We start from the raw sequence: 14,379 nt of genomic DNA on the forward strand, positions 1-14,379 counted from the left end.
CTGTCCGCCGGAAGAATGACGATGGATCAGTCAGCCTTCAGACCACGGATAGCCTGGGCTTCAGCAGTGGTGATGTTGGGAGTACGATTAAGGTTTTTTAAGAAGGATTGAGAGGCAAGGCTGGAAGTCAGAAATTCCTGGAAAGTTTGGAGAGGGTGATTTTGAGGAAAAGGAGGTGGGTCCCGCTGTGACGGAGGACGGAACTGTTCCAGGCAGGGTTCAATTTGGATAGTGTCTTGGGGAGTTGGATCATTAGGAGTAGGATTAGGATCATTTTTCTTCGTGGCAAAGTGATATTTCCAGCAGAGAGTATGGGTGTAGGACAGTAAATCTTTGACGAGGGCTGTTTGGTTGAATCTGGGAGTGGGGCTGAAGGTGAGGCCTTTGGATAGGACAGAGGTTTCGAATTGGGAGAGAGGTTTGGAGGAAAGGTTAACTACTGAATTAGGGTGTTGTGGTTCCAGATTGTGTTGATTGGAATTTTGAGGTTTTGGGGGGAGTGGAGCTGGAAGTGAGAGATTGAGTAGATGGGAGAGACTGGGTCTGTGTGCAATGAGAGGAGGTTGAGGTTTGCTGGAAAGGTTGTGAGGGGTGAGTGAGTTGCCTTTCCGGAGGTGGGAAACCAGGAGATTGGATAGCTTTTTGAGGTGGAGGGTGGCATGCTGTTCTAATTTACGGTTGGCCTGTAGGAGGATGTTCTGAACAGCCAGTGTGGATGTGAGAGAGGAAAGACTGAGGACTTTTATTAAGGATAGGAGTTGACGGGTGTGTTAATTGGCTGAGTTGATGTGTAGGTGAAGGATTAGGTGGGTGAGGGCAATGGATTGTTCAGTTTGGAACTGGTATAGGGACTGATGGAAAGAAGGGTTACAGCCAGAGATGGGAACTTTAAGTGTGAGGCCTTTGGGGGTAATGCCAAATGTCAGACAAGCCTGAGAAAATAAAATATGGGAGTGTAATCTGGCTAGGGTGAAGGCATGTTTGCGGAGGGAATGTAAATAAAACTTAATGGGGTCGTTGTGGGGATGGTGTGAGGGTGACATGGTATTAGAAGGTGGAAAGTGTAACATGAGACTGAAATGAAAATAAAAATATATGGGGAGATATACAGGTGAACTGGAAAGCAACTGCAGATCTGGTGTGAAAAAAAGCGAAAAGGTTGGTTATAGCTGGGCTATGTTGATCCTGTGGTGAACTTGGGTTGGTAGACAACGATGTGCACAAAGGTTAGGTGGTTGTGTTGCCGCCAAAACACGTTAAAGGGTGGAGCAATTCGGGAAAATTTCGAAAAAACTGTGTGTAAATGTATTAAAAGGAGTGGTTTTGTGGTGGCAGATTGTGAAAATGAGGCTAACAATTGTCTGACGAAGAAATAATGACGTTAAAACCAGTGGGAAGCAGCTAGTGTAAAACCTGTCCCATGCACCCTCCCACCACCACCTACTCCAGTCCTGTAACCCGGAAGGTGTACACGATCAAAGGCAGAGCCACCTGTGAAAGCACCCACGTGATTTACCAACTGACCTGCCTACACTGTGAAGCTTTCTATGTGGGAATGACCAGCAACAAATTGTCCATTTGCATGAATGGACACAGGCAGACAGTGTTTGTTGGTAATGAGGATCACCCTGTGGCTAAACATGCCTTGGTGCACGGCCAGCACATCTTGGCACAGTGTTACACCATCCGGGTTATCTGGATACTTCCCACTAACACCAACCTGTCAGAACACCGGAGATGGGAACTTGCCCTTCAGTATATCCTCTCTTCTCGTTGTCTGCCAGGCCTCAATCTCCGCTAATTTCAATTTGCCGTCGCTCATACCTCACCTGTCTTTTAACAACATCTTTGCCTCTGTACTTCCACCTCAACTGACATCTCTGCCCAAACTCTTTGCCTTCACAAATGTCTGCTTGTGTCTGTGTATGTACGGATGGATATGTGTGTGTGTGCGCGAGTGACACACAAACAAACACAAACATACACACAAAATTCAAGCTTTCGCAACAAACGGTTGCTTCATCAGTAAAGAGGGAAGGAGAGGGAAAGACGAAAGGATGTGGGTTTTAAGGGAGAGGGTAAGGAGTCATTCCAATCCCGGGAGCGGAAAGACTTACCTTAGGGGGAAAAAATGACGGGTATACACTCGCACACACGCACATATCCATCCACACATATACAGACACAAGCAGACATATTTAAAGACCAAATAACTTTAAATATGTCTGCTTGTGTCTGTATATGTGTGGATGGATATGTGTGTGTGTGCGAGTGTATACCCGTCCTTTTTTCCCCCTAAGGTAAGTCTTTCCGCTCCCGGGATTGGAATGACTCCTTACCCTCTCCTTTAAAACTCACATCCTTTCGTCTTTCCCTCTCCTTCCGTCTTTCCTGATGAGGCAACAGTTTGTTGCGAAAGCTTGAATTTCATGTGTATGTTTGTGTTTGTTTGTGTGTCTATTGACCTGCCAGCACTTTCATTCGGTAAGTCACATCATCTGTGTTTGCCTTTACAAATGTCTGCTTGTGTCTGTGTATGTGCAGATGGATATGTGTGTGTGTGCGAGTGTATACCTGTCCTTTTTTCCCCCTAAGGTAAGTCTTTCCACTCCCGGGATTGGAATGACTCCTTACCCTCTCCCTTAAAACCCACATCCTTTCGTCTTTCCCTCTCCTTCCCTCTTTCCTGACGAAGCAACCATTGGTTGCGAAAGCTAAAATTTTGTGTGTATGTATGTGTCTGTTTGTGTTCCTATCGACCTGCCAGTACTTTCGTATGGTAAGTCACATCATCTTTGTTTTTATATGCAAATAGTCAGCACATTTCTCTCTCCTGTAGCCCCAGTCAGAAGATATTTCAAACAGTCCTTTTTCATGAAACACACGCCAACTGTGTCAACTACCAAATTCCTCACAAAAACATAGAAGTCACTGGATGGTCACAGATTTCTTAGAAGCCTCTTCAGTAAACAAATTATCACTGAACAACTACAATACACAAACCTGCAATGAACTGCTACAAAAAAGAAACTGACAAGAAACTGGAACAAAGTGTAAGAAATATCTGCAACAATGAAAGTGGAAATAAATAACTGCAACAAAGACAATAGAAATAAACATTTAACAAAGAAATTAGTTAGAAACAACTTCAGTGAAAATATACATTACCCTTGAAAGTTAAAAAAAATGATTTTTAAAAAAAATAAAACCTGTCCAACTTAAAAGTGAACACTCTCCTTTATGGAGAAAATAGTACTGCATGATACTAATCAACGGAAAAAAAATCTAACTTTTCTGGATTAACATTTTTGGGGAAAAAAAATTTTCTGTAAATTATAAAAAAATTCAAAAGGTGACAGTAAAAGAACTTTGACAGATTTGTCCAAATGGAGGATACCATTGTAATCATAAAACAATTATCTTTCAAATAAAAAAAACTGTAACAAAATATCTAGAACTGTTACAGAGATATAGCATTTTAAAAAATTTTCCGAAATTTCCATCTTCAGAAAGGTGTCTTTGGAGGCCTGTGGGGGCAGGAATGTTTTGTAGAAATAAAAAAAAAAACTGTTTCTTACTTACTCCTGAATTTTAACAAAATTCAATAACATCTAAGACTGTGAAGGCAAACTCCCCCTCCCCTGCCTGAAGTGTTAGTTTTCAAAATAAGTATCTTTCTGCTACTGTTTGTGTTCACATGTGACTAGCATATTCTTAAAATGCTCTCAACATTACGAGAACTATCTTTGACATCTTATAGTTTTTGGTTTGGTGAAATGATCTATAAAAGAAACTAACTTTGCACAGAATCAAATCTGTTTCAAACTGCCAAATTTTCATTAACAACTCTTTTAAAAATTGTAGCAATTTTGCCAAATGCATCACTACTTTTATGAATAGAAATGCAATAATGTGAATGTAAACATATTAGAAGTACGTTTATCTGCAATAGAAAACTATGCCATATGTAGCGAAATAGCAGTGTCTTTAAATTTGTGTCTTCTGTTTGTATTGGTTCACATATACTGTCATGTTGGTTTGAGAGCATAGAGATATTATAACGGGAATTATCAAGACATCACAAACTTGAAGTTGATGTCCGCCAAGCTAGTTACCCCAAACATTAGCTTCTGGTGTAAATGTTTGCGTACATCACTTACGAGTGTATGAATCATTCTGATTATAGTCTGCAGTGTAAAGGAATCACATTTCTTTCATAGTGGTCTCATTCAAGAAATGTTTTGTTTTATATATACAAATTTTGGTTGCACTGTTTATTATAATTGTAGTGGTTTTATTTCTGTCAAAGTTCTTGTGGTGAACACTGTGTGAAGGAAAGATTGGAAATGAGCCAAACATACCAAATAATGTTCTCATTTATTTTCAGGGAGAGAACACACAATGAATATCAGTTTTGCCAGTCCCTATTACCGAAAATACTGGGTTACAAAAGTAATCTTTTCAGATCACTTACTTCTCTTCTTGAATCACTTTGCTGATTTTCACAGCTTTGTCCATTATTAGTATTTTGCACATTTTCTTTGTTATGGCCCACAGCTGATGTTTTCACGCTACTACAATTTTCTTGGCGCTTCTGGTCTTCAGTTTCATCCTTCAGTGAACACATCTCACTTTTTTTTACAATGTATATATCACTTAACAACACTTTTATAATTTCATCTTTTGACTGGACTGCCAATGGTACATATGCATTTTCTTCTTCTAAACAGTTGGAACATGACCACTGAAAATCATCAGTGTAAATTTTAGCATATCTTGGCGCATTTTTCATTCAACCAAAAGATGCATTTAACACAAGGAATTCCTTTGATTACCCATTTATAACATTTCTTACATGATGCCCTGTTTAATGTATTCTTTTTATGGAGTGACGTGACTCGAGACTCTACACCCAGCACCACCATATGAACTATTTAAAGAACCAGACACTGTAACAAAAATAAAAGCTAAAATGATTAAGTGGAATGGTCATGCACTGGAATCACAACTAGATAGATTCCTTAAGATTGGGGTATGAGTGGTCCCAGAAGGAAGAAGACCACCAGGACAGGTGAGAACAAGATATTATAGATGGGTAACTGTAGGATGATCTCTGACAGTTGTCAGTGGGCTGGGCACTCTGCAGTATGGATTAAATTCTAATATTTACACTGAGGGGCATATATTTTTCATAAATCTGATATTTGTATTAAACGTATCTTGACTCTGCCAGGATACAGACAGCTGATACTAGCCTGTGTAGTAATGGTTGTTGTTGTTGTTCAGTCCAAAGACTGATGCGATGCAACTTTGCAACCTTGTCTATTGTGTGCCTCTTCATCTCTGCATAACTACTGCAACTTACTTCCACTTCAACCCAAAGGGCAATCAAAAAGTTTCTGTTCGAAGGTCATACAGTCCAGAATCAGTATGTGAATGAGCCAAAAACGACATGAACTGTGAGGCAATCATCCCATCTATGCATCAGTTTGAAGACACCCCTTTGGTAAAACGCAGCTGCATGAAGTAGTCCATAACTGTCTGCCATACATCCTAGTCCAGTAGGACTCATCAACCCTTCAAGGCCATTTTTTGGGGGCCGAAGATGTGATAATTGCCTGGGGAGAGATCAGGACTACCGGGGGGTTGTTTGAGTCTCTCCTACATGATTAGGCTGGCCTTCCAGATCGACTGGCATCTCTTGGCAAAGCACAACCAACACAGAACTTGATGCAGCATTCCACAATACTGGTTTTTGACAGACATGCTGCCCCATAGACATTCTTCATTCTCCAGTGGATGTCTGCCACTGTTTGTCCTTCGGCAGCCAAGAAAAAAATAACAGCATGTTGGTTCTGTTCAGACACATTTATAGTGTCACCATAGTTCATGTTTCCACATTTATCACTTGCATGTGCTCACAGACCCTTTCTAAATGCAGTAATATCTGTGATTTGTCTGTTCCATAATCATTGCACTACAATGTGTAACCACTGTATGAGAACAATTGATAATTAAATTAGGCTGGCCTTCCAGATCGACTGGCATCTCTTGGCAAAGCACAACCAACACAGAACTTGGTGCAGCATTCCACAATACTGGTTTTTGACAGACATGCTGCCCCATAGACATTCTTCATTCTCCAGTGGATGTCTGCCACTGTTTGTCCTTCGGCAGCCATGAAAAAAATAACAGCATGTTGGTTCTGTTCAGACACATTTATAGTGTCACCATAGTTCATGTTTCCACATTTATCACTTGCATGTCAGAAAGATCCACTTGCCACACTGATCCCTGGGCGATGTGTCAGTGCTTATATACCCACATGGGTTTGATGATACATATGTGTGTGCGAGCCTACATGGACTTCTGCCACACTTCCTTTTTTGATTTGCCTTCAATTATGTGTTTCACATGTTAGAACTTTCACATTTCATTGCTATCCAACAAAATGTGTTAATATATAGTACTGTAAACCAATCATAACATTTCTGTTGCAGTGGTAGATTATTTAGTTTTCTTGGAAGTTTCATATTAGAATAGTCATTTTTATGGAGAAAAGACAGAGTAGATAAAAATAAATTACTTAGAGCAGAACAAATATTTATTAATTATTGTTTTTCCTGTTGACATGTAAAGATATTGTTTTAGTTTGACTCGTTCTAATCAATTATCACTTTCTTGAATTTGGTATATAAAGAACCTTTTTGAAATTATTAAAAAGAATGTATTTTGCGAGTTGAAAACAATCACTATATTCTAATAATTACTGTTGTCTACAAACACCAACTCTTATTATCATGAAATAATTTATTTGCTTTCTTTATGTTGCAATAGGTATAAATTTTTCTCATTGTAGGTTTCTGTTCAGAAGATATCAGTTCACGAAATGGCAGATATGGACATAGAACTGTTTTCAGGACCAAGTCCAATGGGAATTTTTAGGCTATGCATTGCATACTTTGATATACCCTCTGAGGTGAGATAGTACTTTGTTTTTCTTTGGTCATTTCATTTCTTTCTTTGATACAGTCTTGTATTTTGTTTCCATTTACAATATTTTGAAATTTGTGATGTGAGACATAAATGGTCTTTCCTTCTCATCACATCCGGTAAGCCTCCCCTGACCCAGGCTTCTGGGTCACTTTTCTGAACTCTGCCCCTTTTCCTAAACCTCTCCAGACCTTTTCCTTCAATCTTCTTCCTTACCCTTCAACCCTTCTGCAAGGAGGAGGAGCCATGGGACCCGAAAGTTTGCATACCTAATAGCTTTTATATATATGTATATGAGTTGTTCTGCCACCACTTGGTGAGTAGATATATTATCTATCCAATTACATTATATTGCCAAAAACTGATTATTTTCATTGTTGTAAAACATAAACTGTAACTCATAACAAAGCATGGCCAGCTTCACACGTCCGTCCACATCAAACCCACCAACAAGCAACAGTACCTCCATTATGACAGCTGCCACCCATTCCACATCAAACTGTCCCTTCCCTACAGCCTAGGTCTTCGTGGCAAACGAATCTGCTCCAGTCCGGAATCCCAGAACCATTACACCAACAACCTGACAACAGCTTTAGCATCTTGCAACTACCCTCCCGACCTGGTACAGAAGCAAATAACCAGAGCCACTTCCTCATCCTCTCAAACCCAGAACCTCCCACAGAGGAAACACAAAAGTGCCCCACTTGTGACAGGATACTTTCCGGGACTGGATCAGACTCTGAATGTGGCTCTCCAGCAGGGATACGACTTCCTCAAATCCTGCCCTGAAATGAGATCCATCCTTCATGAAATCCTCCCCACTCCACCAAGAGTGTCTTTCCGCCGTCCACCTAACCTTCATAACCTCTTAGTTCATCTCTATGAAATCCCCAAACCACCTTCCCTACCCTCTGGCTCCTATCCTTGTAACTGCCCCCGGTGTAAAACCTGTCCCATGCACCCTCCCACCACCACCTACTCCAGTCCTGTAACCCGGAAGGTGTACACGATCAAAGGCAGAGCCACCTGTGAAAGCACCCACGTGATTTACCAACTGACCTGCCTACACTGTGAAGCTTTCTATGTGGGAATGACCAGCAACAAACTGTCCATTCGCATGAATGGACACAGGCAGACAGTGTTTGTTGGTAATGAGGATCACCCTGTAGCTAAACATGCCTTGGTGCACGGCCAGCACATCTTGGCACAGTGTTACACCGTCTGGGTTATCCGGATACTTCCCACTAACACCAGCCTATCCGAACTCCGGAGATGGGAACTTGCTCTTCAATATATCCTCTCTTCCCGTTATCCACCAGGCCTCAATCTCCACTAATTTCAAGTTGCTGCCACTCATACCTCACCTGTCATTCAACAACATCTTTGCCTCTGCACTTCCGCCTCGACTGACATCTCTGCCCAAACTCTTTGCCTCTGTATATGTCTGCTTGTGTCTGTATATGTGTGGATGGATATGTGTGTGTGTGCGAGTGTATACCCATCCTTTTTTCCCCCTAAGGTAAGTCTTTCCGCTCCCGGGATTGGAATGACTCCTTACCCTCTCCCTTAAAACCCACATCCTTTCGTCTTTCCCTCTCCTTCCCTCTTTCCTGATGAGGCAACAGTTTGTTGCGAAAGCTTGAATTTTGTGTGTATGTTTGTGTTTGTTTGTGTGTCTATCGACGTGCCAGCGCTTTCGTTTGGTAAGTCACATCATCTTTGTTTTTAGATATATTTTTCCCATGTGGAATGTTTCCCTCTATTAATTCAAAGCATGAGATTTTTGTGACAAATATTTGTCTCAGATCGTAAAATTTTCTTTCTTTTTTTAATAAGTAGAATAAACTGCAAAAAATATAATAATATCTTCTCAGGAAGATATTTTGTTAAGCAAATTCTGTATAAGACCTTACTGATGTGTGGGTGCATATTGCCACTCAAAAGACTAATGTGAAGGCCATTTTGAAAGTTAAGAGACTTCCTAATTTGCTGCTCATTGCTTCATTACCAAGTGAAATGGTTAGTTCTCACACATATTGTTAGTAAGTCACTTAAGTTTCAGCTTAGTCTACTGAATGGACTATTGGGTCTTTAATTGTTTCAGTACATACACCATTGTGGCCCACTTTGTGTTGCACACAGTTCACTACTCCCTCACAAGAGTAACTGACTTGTTTATGTGTTTCTGTTTGTACTGTACCGAATATCATGGCTACAGCTCTCAGGCCTGGCCAACCATGGACTGCCTATGAACTTATATGACTGTACTCATGGCATAAGTTGTTAACAGGTTAAAATTTGCTTGAGAATGACTGCACAGCCACAATGTCATATTACACTAAGTAAAAGTAAAACAAAAATGGAAAACAATCTATGCAGAAAACTTTTTTCTTTCAAGAAGTTTATCCTAGCTGTGGATGCTGTTGCAACTAAATTATGTTCAGGTAAGCCTATTGTCACCAGAAATAAGTTGCTTCAATACTTGGGAAGCGGAATAGTTTTGGGCATAATCATTCAGCAAGGAGAAACTGATTCCAGAAATACGGCATGTGTTGCCTTTTATTCCCAAGAGAACCAAGGTCTTTCAGAGTAAACGTGTTCCACACTACACAGGTGCTGCAATGACCTGTTCTAAGTATACATGGGGCATTCATGGATGAACAGGTCCAAAGGAATAATTCACTAAAGTGCGCTGAAAGACTGAGGAACAACCTGTAAGGAATGACTGTTCAGTGTTCAATTTGCTCTTAGCTATTCTCTTTGCCAAAATGTTTGTTCCCTGTTCATTTTGGTTGTGACCAGTCTTGTTACCGGAACATCAGTTCACCGTTCACTGCAGCCAGTTTCATTCCTTGTTCTCATTCCTTGTACATGCTTGTTTGCATTTGGTCAGCCTTGTTTCTCCTTGTTCCAGTTCCACTTCTCCTGCTTCTGTTTTTCCACTGCACTCACCTGTTCTCATTCTCATTCTTCAAATTGCTCTTGAAATCTCTACTTCTCGTTCTTTGCATACGCTATTCACCATCCACGGCCAGTAATTTGTAACTTTTATATACCATATAACTTACATAAAAATCAATTTGTGTCTCACACATACTTTTTTTTCCGGCAGCAAACAGAGAAATCTGGTTATTTCTTTACCATTTCAATCAACTATAGATCACATACCTGTCATAAAGGGAGTTGTAGCCTTTATTCTTAGATTTCTTTTAACTTTCATCAGTTTCAGTTAACAACCAATTTTGAAGATAACTTTTAATCTAACTATCTTTTTTTTTAATTGTTTTGAAATAAAGTTTACATAAAAGTTGTGATTTTCACATTGCTTCCGAAAGTAAAACATGACTCCTATGGAAGCTATTATTTTTCAAGTTTGGCTCTTTCTTTGTGCTAACCCTAGTTTGGTTTCTGTGTACAAAAAGATGAGTGGTGAATGATTTCAGCTCAGTAGGAAAAGGATTGAGGTGCCTCCCCATTTGAAAAATTTTAAAATGGCATAAAATCATTTTCTCTTTTTATTTCAAAAAATTTCTTTCAGAAGTAACATTTTAACCAAAAATTTTATAACTTTCAAAGCCATTGTTGCATTAAATTTAACAACACAACTTGTAAATGTACTGTTTACTAAAGTTATTAGGTAAATATGACAAGAAAATCAAATTTTCTTCAAAAAATATTATTGGATAAAGTCTCCTGGTTTACTATTGATCCTGTCCGCCCCCAGTAGCTGAGTGGTCAGTGTGACAGAATGTCAATTCTAAGGCCCTGGTTTGATTTCTGGCTGGGTCAGAGATTTTCTCCGCTCAGGCACTGGGTGTTGTGTTGTCCTAAGCATCATCATTTCATCCCTATTGACGTGCAAGTCACCGCAGTGGCGTCAAATTGAAACACTTGCACCCGGCGAACGGTGTACTCGACGGGAGGCCCTAGTCACATGACATTTACATTTACCATGGATCCTTATGTGGATACTCATACACAACCTGAATTATGTATAGTATCTGTTTCTTGTTTTTTAAAATTATTTATTACAGTTCTCCATGAACTTGACGTCTGTCTCAAATGTTTAATTTACTGCTTTTAGATTAGTAACTAGGTTTAGAGTGTTAATGACATCTTCATTTTCACACCACTGTGAAGAATCTGTCATAAGGAACTTGTCACTCAAATCAAATTAATTTAAAGATATTGTCATTTTTTAGTTCAGTCCCATTATTCATAATTTTTGGGATTTGATCCGTCCCTACTTGAATCCTTATATATTGCCAGCTGTTGGTTCTGCTTCATGACTCAGCATAGTTTTCATTCATTATTCCAAGAAGTAAGGGGATAGAAAAAGGGACAGGAACTGTAAATGATTTTTCAGTTTTAGTGAGGCCACACTCAGGATATCACTATTGACAACTTGATTTTTGAAAGATTTCCTAAATCGGAATATGGTACTTTGGCCTGAGAAGCAACACAAGGTCATGCTTCGGCATACACAGTGGTAAGGAAAATACAAATGTAACAAACTGCAGTTTGTTCTTATGGTCAAAATTCGACTTCATCATGGAACATAAACTTTTTCAATACATAAATGGCTTTTGCCGTCCACCTTGCATGATGGATCCTCTTACAGAGCATGGAAAAATACTCCATGAGATGGTTCTTTGAGAAGAGAGTTATCAGTTAATTAAAAGACTACGAATATAATCCTCTTATATACCTTACAACTGCAAAGTAAATACATCAGATCTTTTTTCAAAATGTTCTCAATCAAGTCTGACAGCTGATCAAAAACTGGTACCTCTTCTGATTGTAAAGATCTTCAAAGCAATGACGTGTGCTTCTAGCATATTTATGTAGTTAATTTAAGTATGCAGTTTCTCAGCTCCTGTCTCAGAAGCCATGATTTTTTCAAATAAATCTTTGCTTCCCTCACAGTTAGCACAGCACTTTGGTGTGTAGGTAATTTACACACCCTCAAATCTTCAAAGGAAACTATTAATGTTGTTTTGATAGATCACAGTTTACTTCCAGTTATTTCATGCTAGTAATGTCCACATAAATGTGTATTGTTTTCTGTAAGCAAACTAAAATGAAGACATTGTACTTTCTTGGACTATGAGCTTCCCTAGAAAGTGAAAGACAAATGGGGTGGTCTACACTGGGTAATAATCTTTGGTCTCTCTGTTCTTGGCCTGCAGTAACTGGCCTGTCATGTCCCCGATTATTGTGATGCTTTCTAAGAAGTCCCACTACAACACCCCCCCCCCCCCTCCCTGAGTTGGGACACATTCCATGTAGAAAGAAGCTGTATGAAGTCTATGTAGCATGCAGAACCAGGAAAGAAGGAACAGTGAATGAGTAAAAAGTCTGTCCATCTCTATCTCTTAGGACTTGGTCCAAAATGTAGCCTCATGTAGTTGATAATAAATATGTACAAACTCCTTCATAGTAGGTAGAATGAAAATCATAATATATCAAAGCAAGATGATTTGTTTTTCATGTATGTTAGTCTCATATACTAGTATTAGTAGTAAGGAAATAATTTACATGTCCTCCACTTCTTCAATATTATGTCAATGGTTGTTGTTTCCCTTTATTTACTATAATCCCAACAGACATCTGTTATGCACTTTTTGAGCACCAGACAAGAGTAGGTGGTGTCAGTTTTCCCACCCCAACAAACTTTTTTCTGTGAAGTGCTACAGGCTTCTTGTTTCTCCATTGCATTTAGATATTCAATGCTAATGCACTGTCTCTGTGCACTGTGGGATTTTATATAATTATTCATTAATTTTAGGTGATTTATTTATTCGTGTCAGCTTGCCAACATTGTAAATATTGTACACTTATGAGAGAGAGAGAGAGAGAGAGGGGGGGGGGGGGTTGTCATTTGAGCTAAGTGCAAATATTAGCTCTCATGCATTGTGCTTTAACTGATGTTTTCATTTTCTTCTTCCTTCAACTGAAGTTATACCAGGAATAAATTCACTCTGTTGATTATGTAATACTTCTCTTGCCTGCTCATTAGGAAGACTACCCTCAGTTTTCTTTTCAAAGATGTAATTCTGGAATAACAATAAAACAAGAAATGTTTGTTAAGATTGATAACTGTCATTTTTTTTACTAGTTATGCACTACTTTACTAGTGGATCTTACCTTTTGCCAAACAGTTCGTACTAAGTTATTCTTGTATTTTATAAGAACTCTGTCTGTTCCTTTTTTACTTAGTTCATTTATGAAATATCTTCAGTTTTAGAAAAAAGTCAGAAGTGTCATCAGAAACACATTGTCCTGATAATATTCTCTACAGCTAATGGTTCTGATGGTTTTTTATTGCTTTTCACCATACTCATGCCTAAATTGAGAGAACTAGAATTACTTTCTGTACTGGTACATGCAAAGTGTAGGCATTACAAACATATGAATTGTAGTGAAAAATAATCACTATTTTTTTTAATTTTCAGGATGACTTTGAAGCCTTTTGTGTAAGGAAGAGTCTTGAACTGCAGAAATTAGATTTTGAATATTACGGGGGAATAGTGAGCAACATGATTGATGATGGAACTACACATGCTGTTGTACACTCAAGGTAATGAATAATAAACATCTATTCAATAACCTAACTATACGGCTAACAGTAAACAGGAGAGAATAAATAACTTAGAAACAAATTACTAAATACGGAAAAAATATAGCAAGGCAGGTATAAACAAATAGAAACATTAACTGATATTTCTTTCCTCTAGATCAAAATCAAAAATGTGAAATAAGTTTTAGGACAGAGATCAACTAGTGAAGAAAGGAAAAAGTACTTGAACTCTGTATCCAGTTATCGACATAATAATAATCTTGAAAGTTTCCTTCTTTGCTGAGTTAGAAGAATAGTGTGATCATATTGATATTTCATTCTTATTCCCTGAATCTTGTTTGTTCCTCTGGACATGAAAGATAAATAAGTTGCTCAGTAAGTCCAACCACTTTAACCTCCTTGCTAAACACTTATGTTTGTATCCTGGTGTTTTAATTAAAAATTCTAAAATGTACGTATCTATTGTCTCTCCATGTGGCTATCTGTGATAATTTCTAAAGCTTTTAGCTGTAGGTGAATATTTTATCCTCTGTGTTGTCTGTAGTCAGTATAGTCTTTTATTTTTGAGTTTATCTTCGTGCATTACAACTTCCATTTTGTTTTTGGTGAAGTTTTGTTGTATGAAGACATTGATTATAACAATATTATGAAAAGGAAAGTTGCTACTCACCGTATAGTGGAGAATATGAGTCACAGGTAGGCACAACAACAAGACTGTCACAAATAAGCTTTCGGCCAGTATGACAGTTGTCAAAACAGACCCCCCCCCCCCCCCACACACACACACACACACACACACACACACA

At 38.8% G+C, this 14,379-nt stretch overlaps 1 protein-coding gene across 4 annotated transcripts in view; it reads left to right on the forward strand.

Moving 5' to 3' along the window:
- LOC124544684 (DNA ligase 4) overlaps window positions 1–14,379 on the forward strand; it is a 297,481-nt gene that overhangs the window by 251,589 nt on the left and 31,513 nt on the right. For all 4 annotated transcript variants that reach the window (XM_047123315.1, XM_047123316.1, XM_047123314.1 and 1 more), the window contains 2 exons: window positions 6,860–6,979; window positions 13,449–13,573. In XM_047123315.1, the coding sequence (XP_046979271.1) occupies window positions 6,860–6,979; window positions 13,449–13,573 (245 nt within the window). The remainder of the gene's footprint in view (window positions 1–6,859; window positions 6,980–13,448; window positions 13,574–14,379) is intronic.

This window comes from Schistocerca americana, chromosome 8, assembly GCF_021461395.2.
Source record: "Schistocerca americana isolate TAMUIC-IGC-003095 chromosome 8, iqSchAmer2.1, whole genome shotgun sequence".
Taxonomy (NCBI): Eukaryota; Metazoa; Arthropoda; class Insecta; order Orthoptera; family Acrididae; genus Schistocerca; species Schistocerca americana.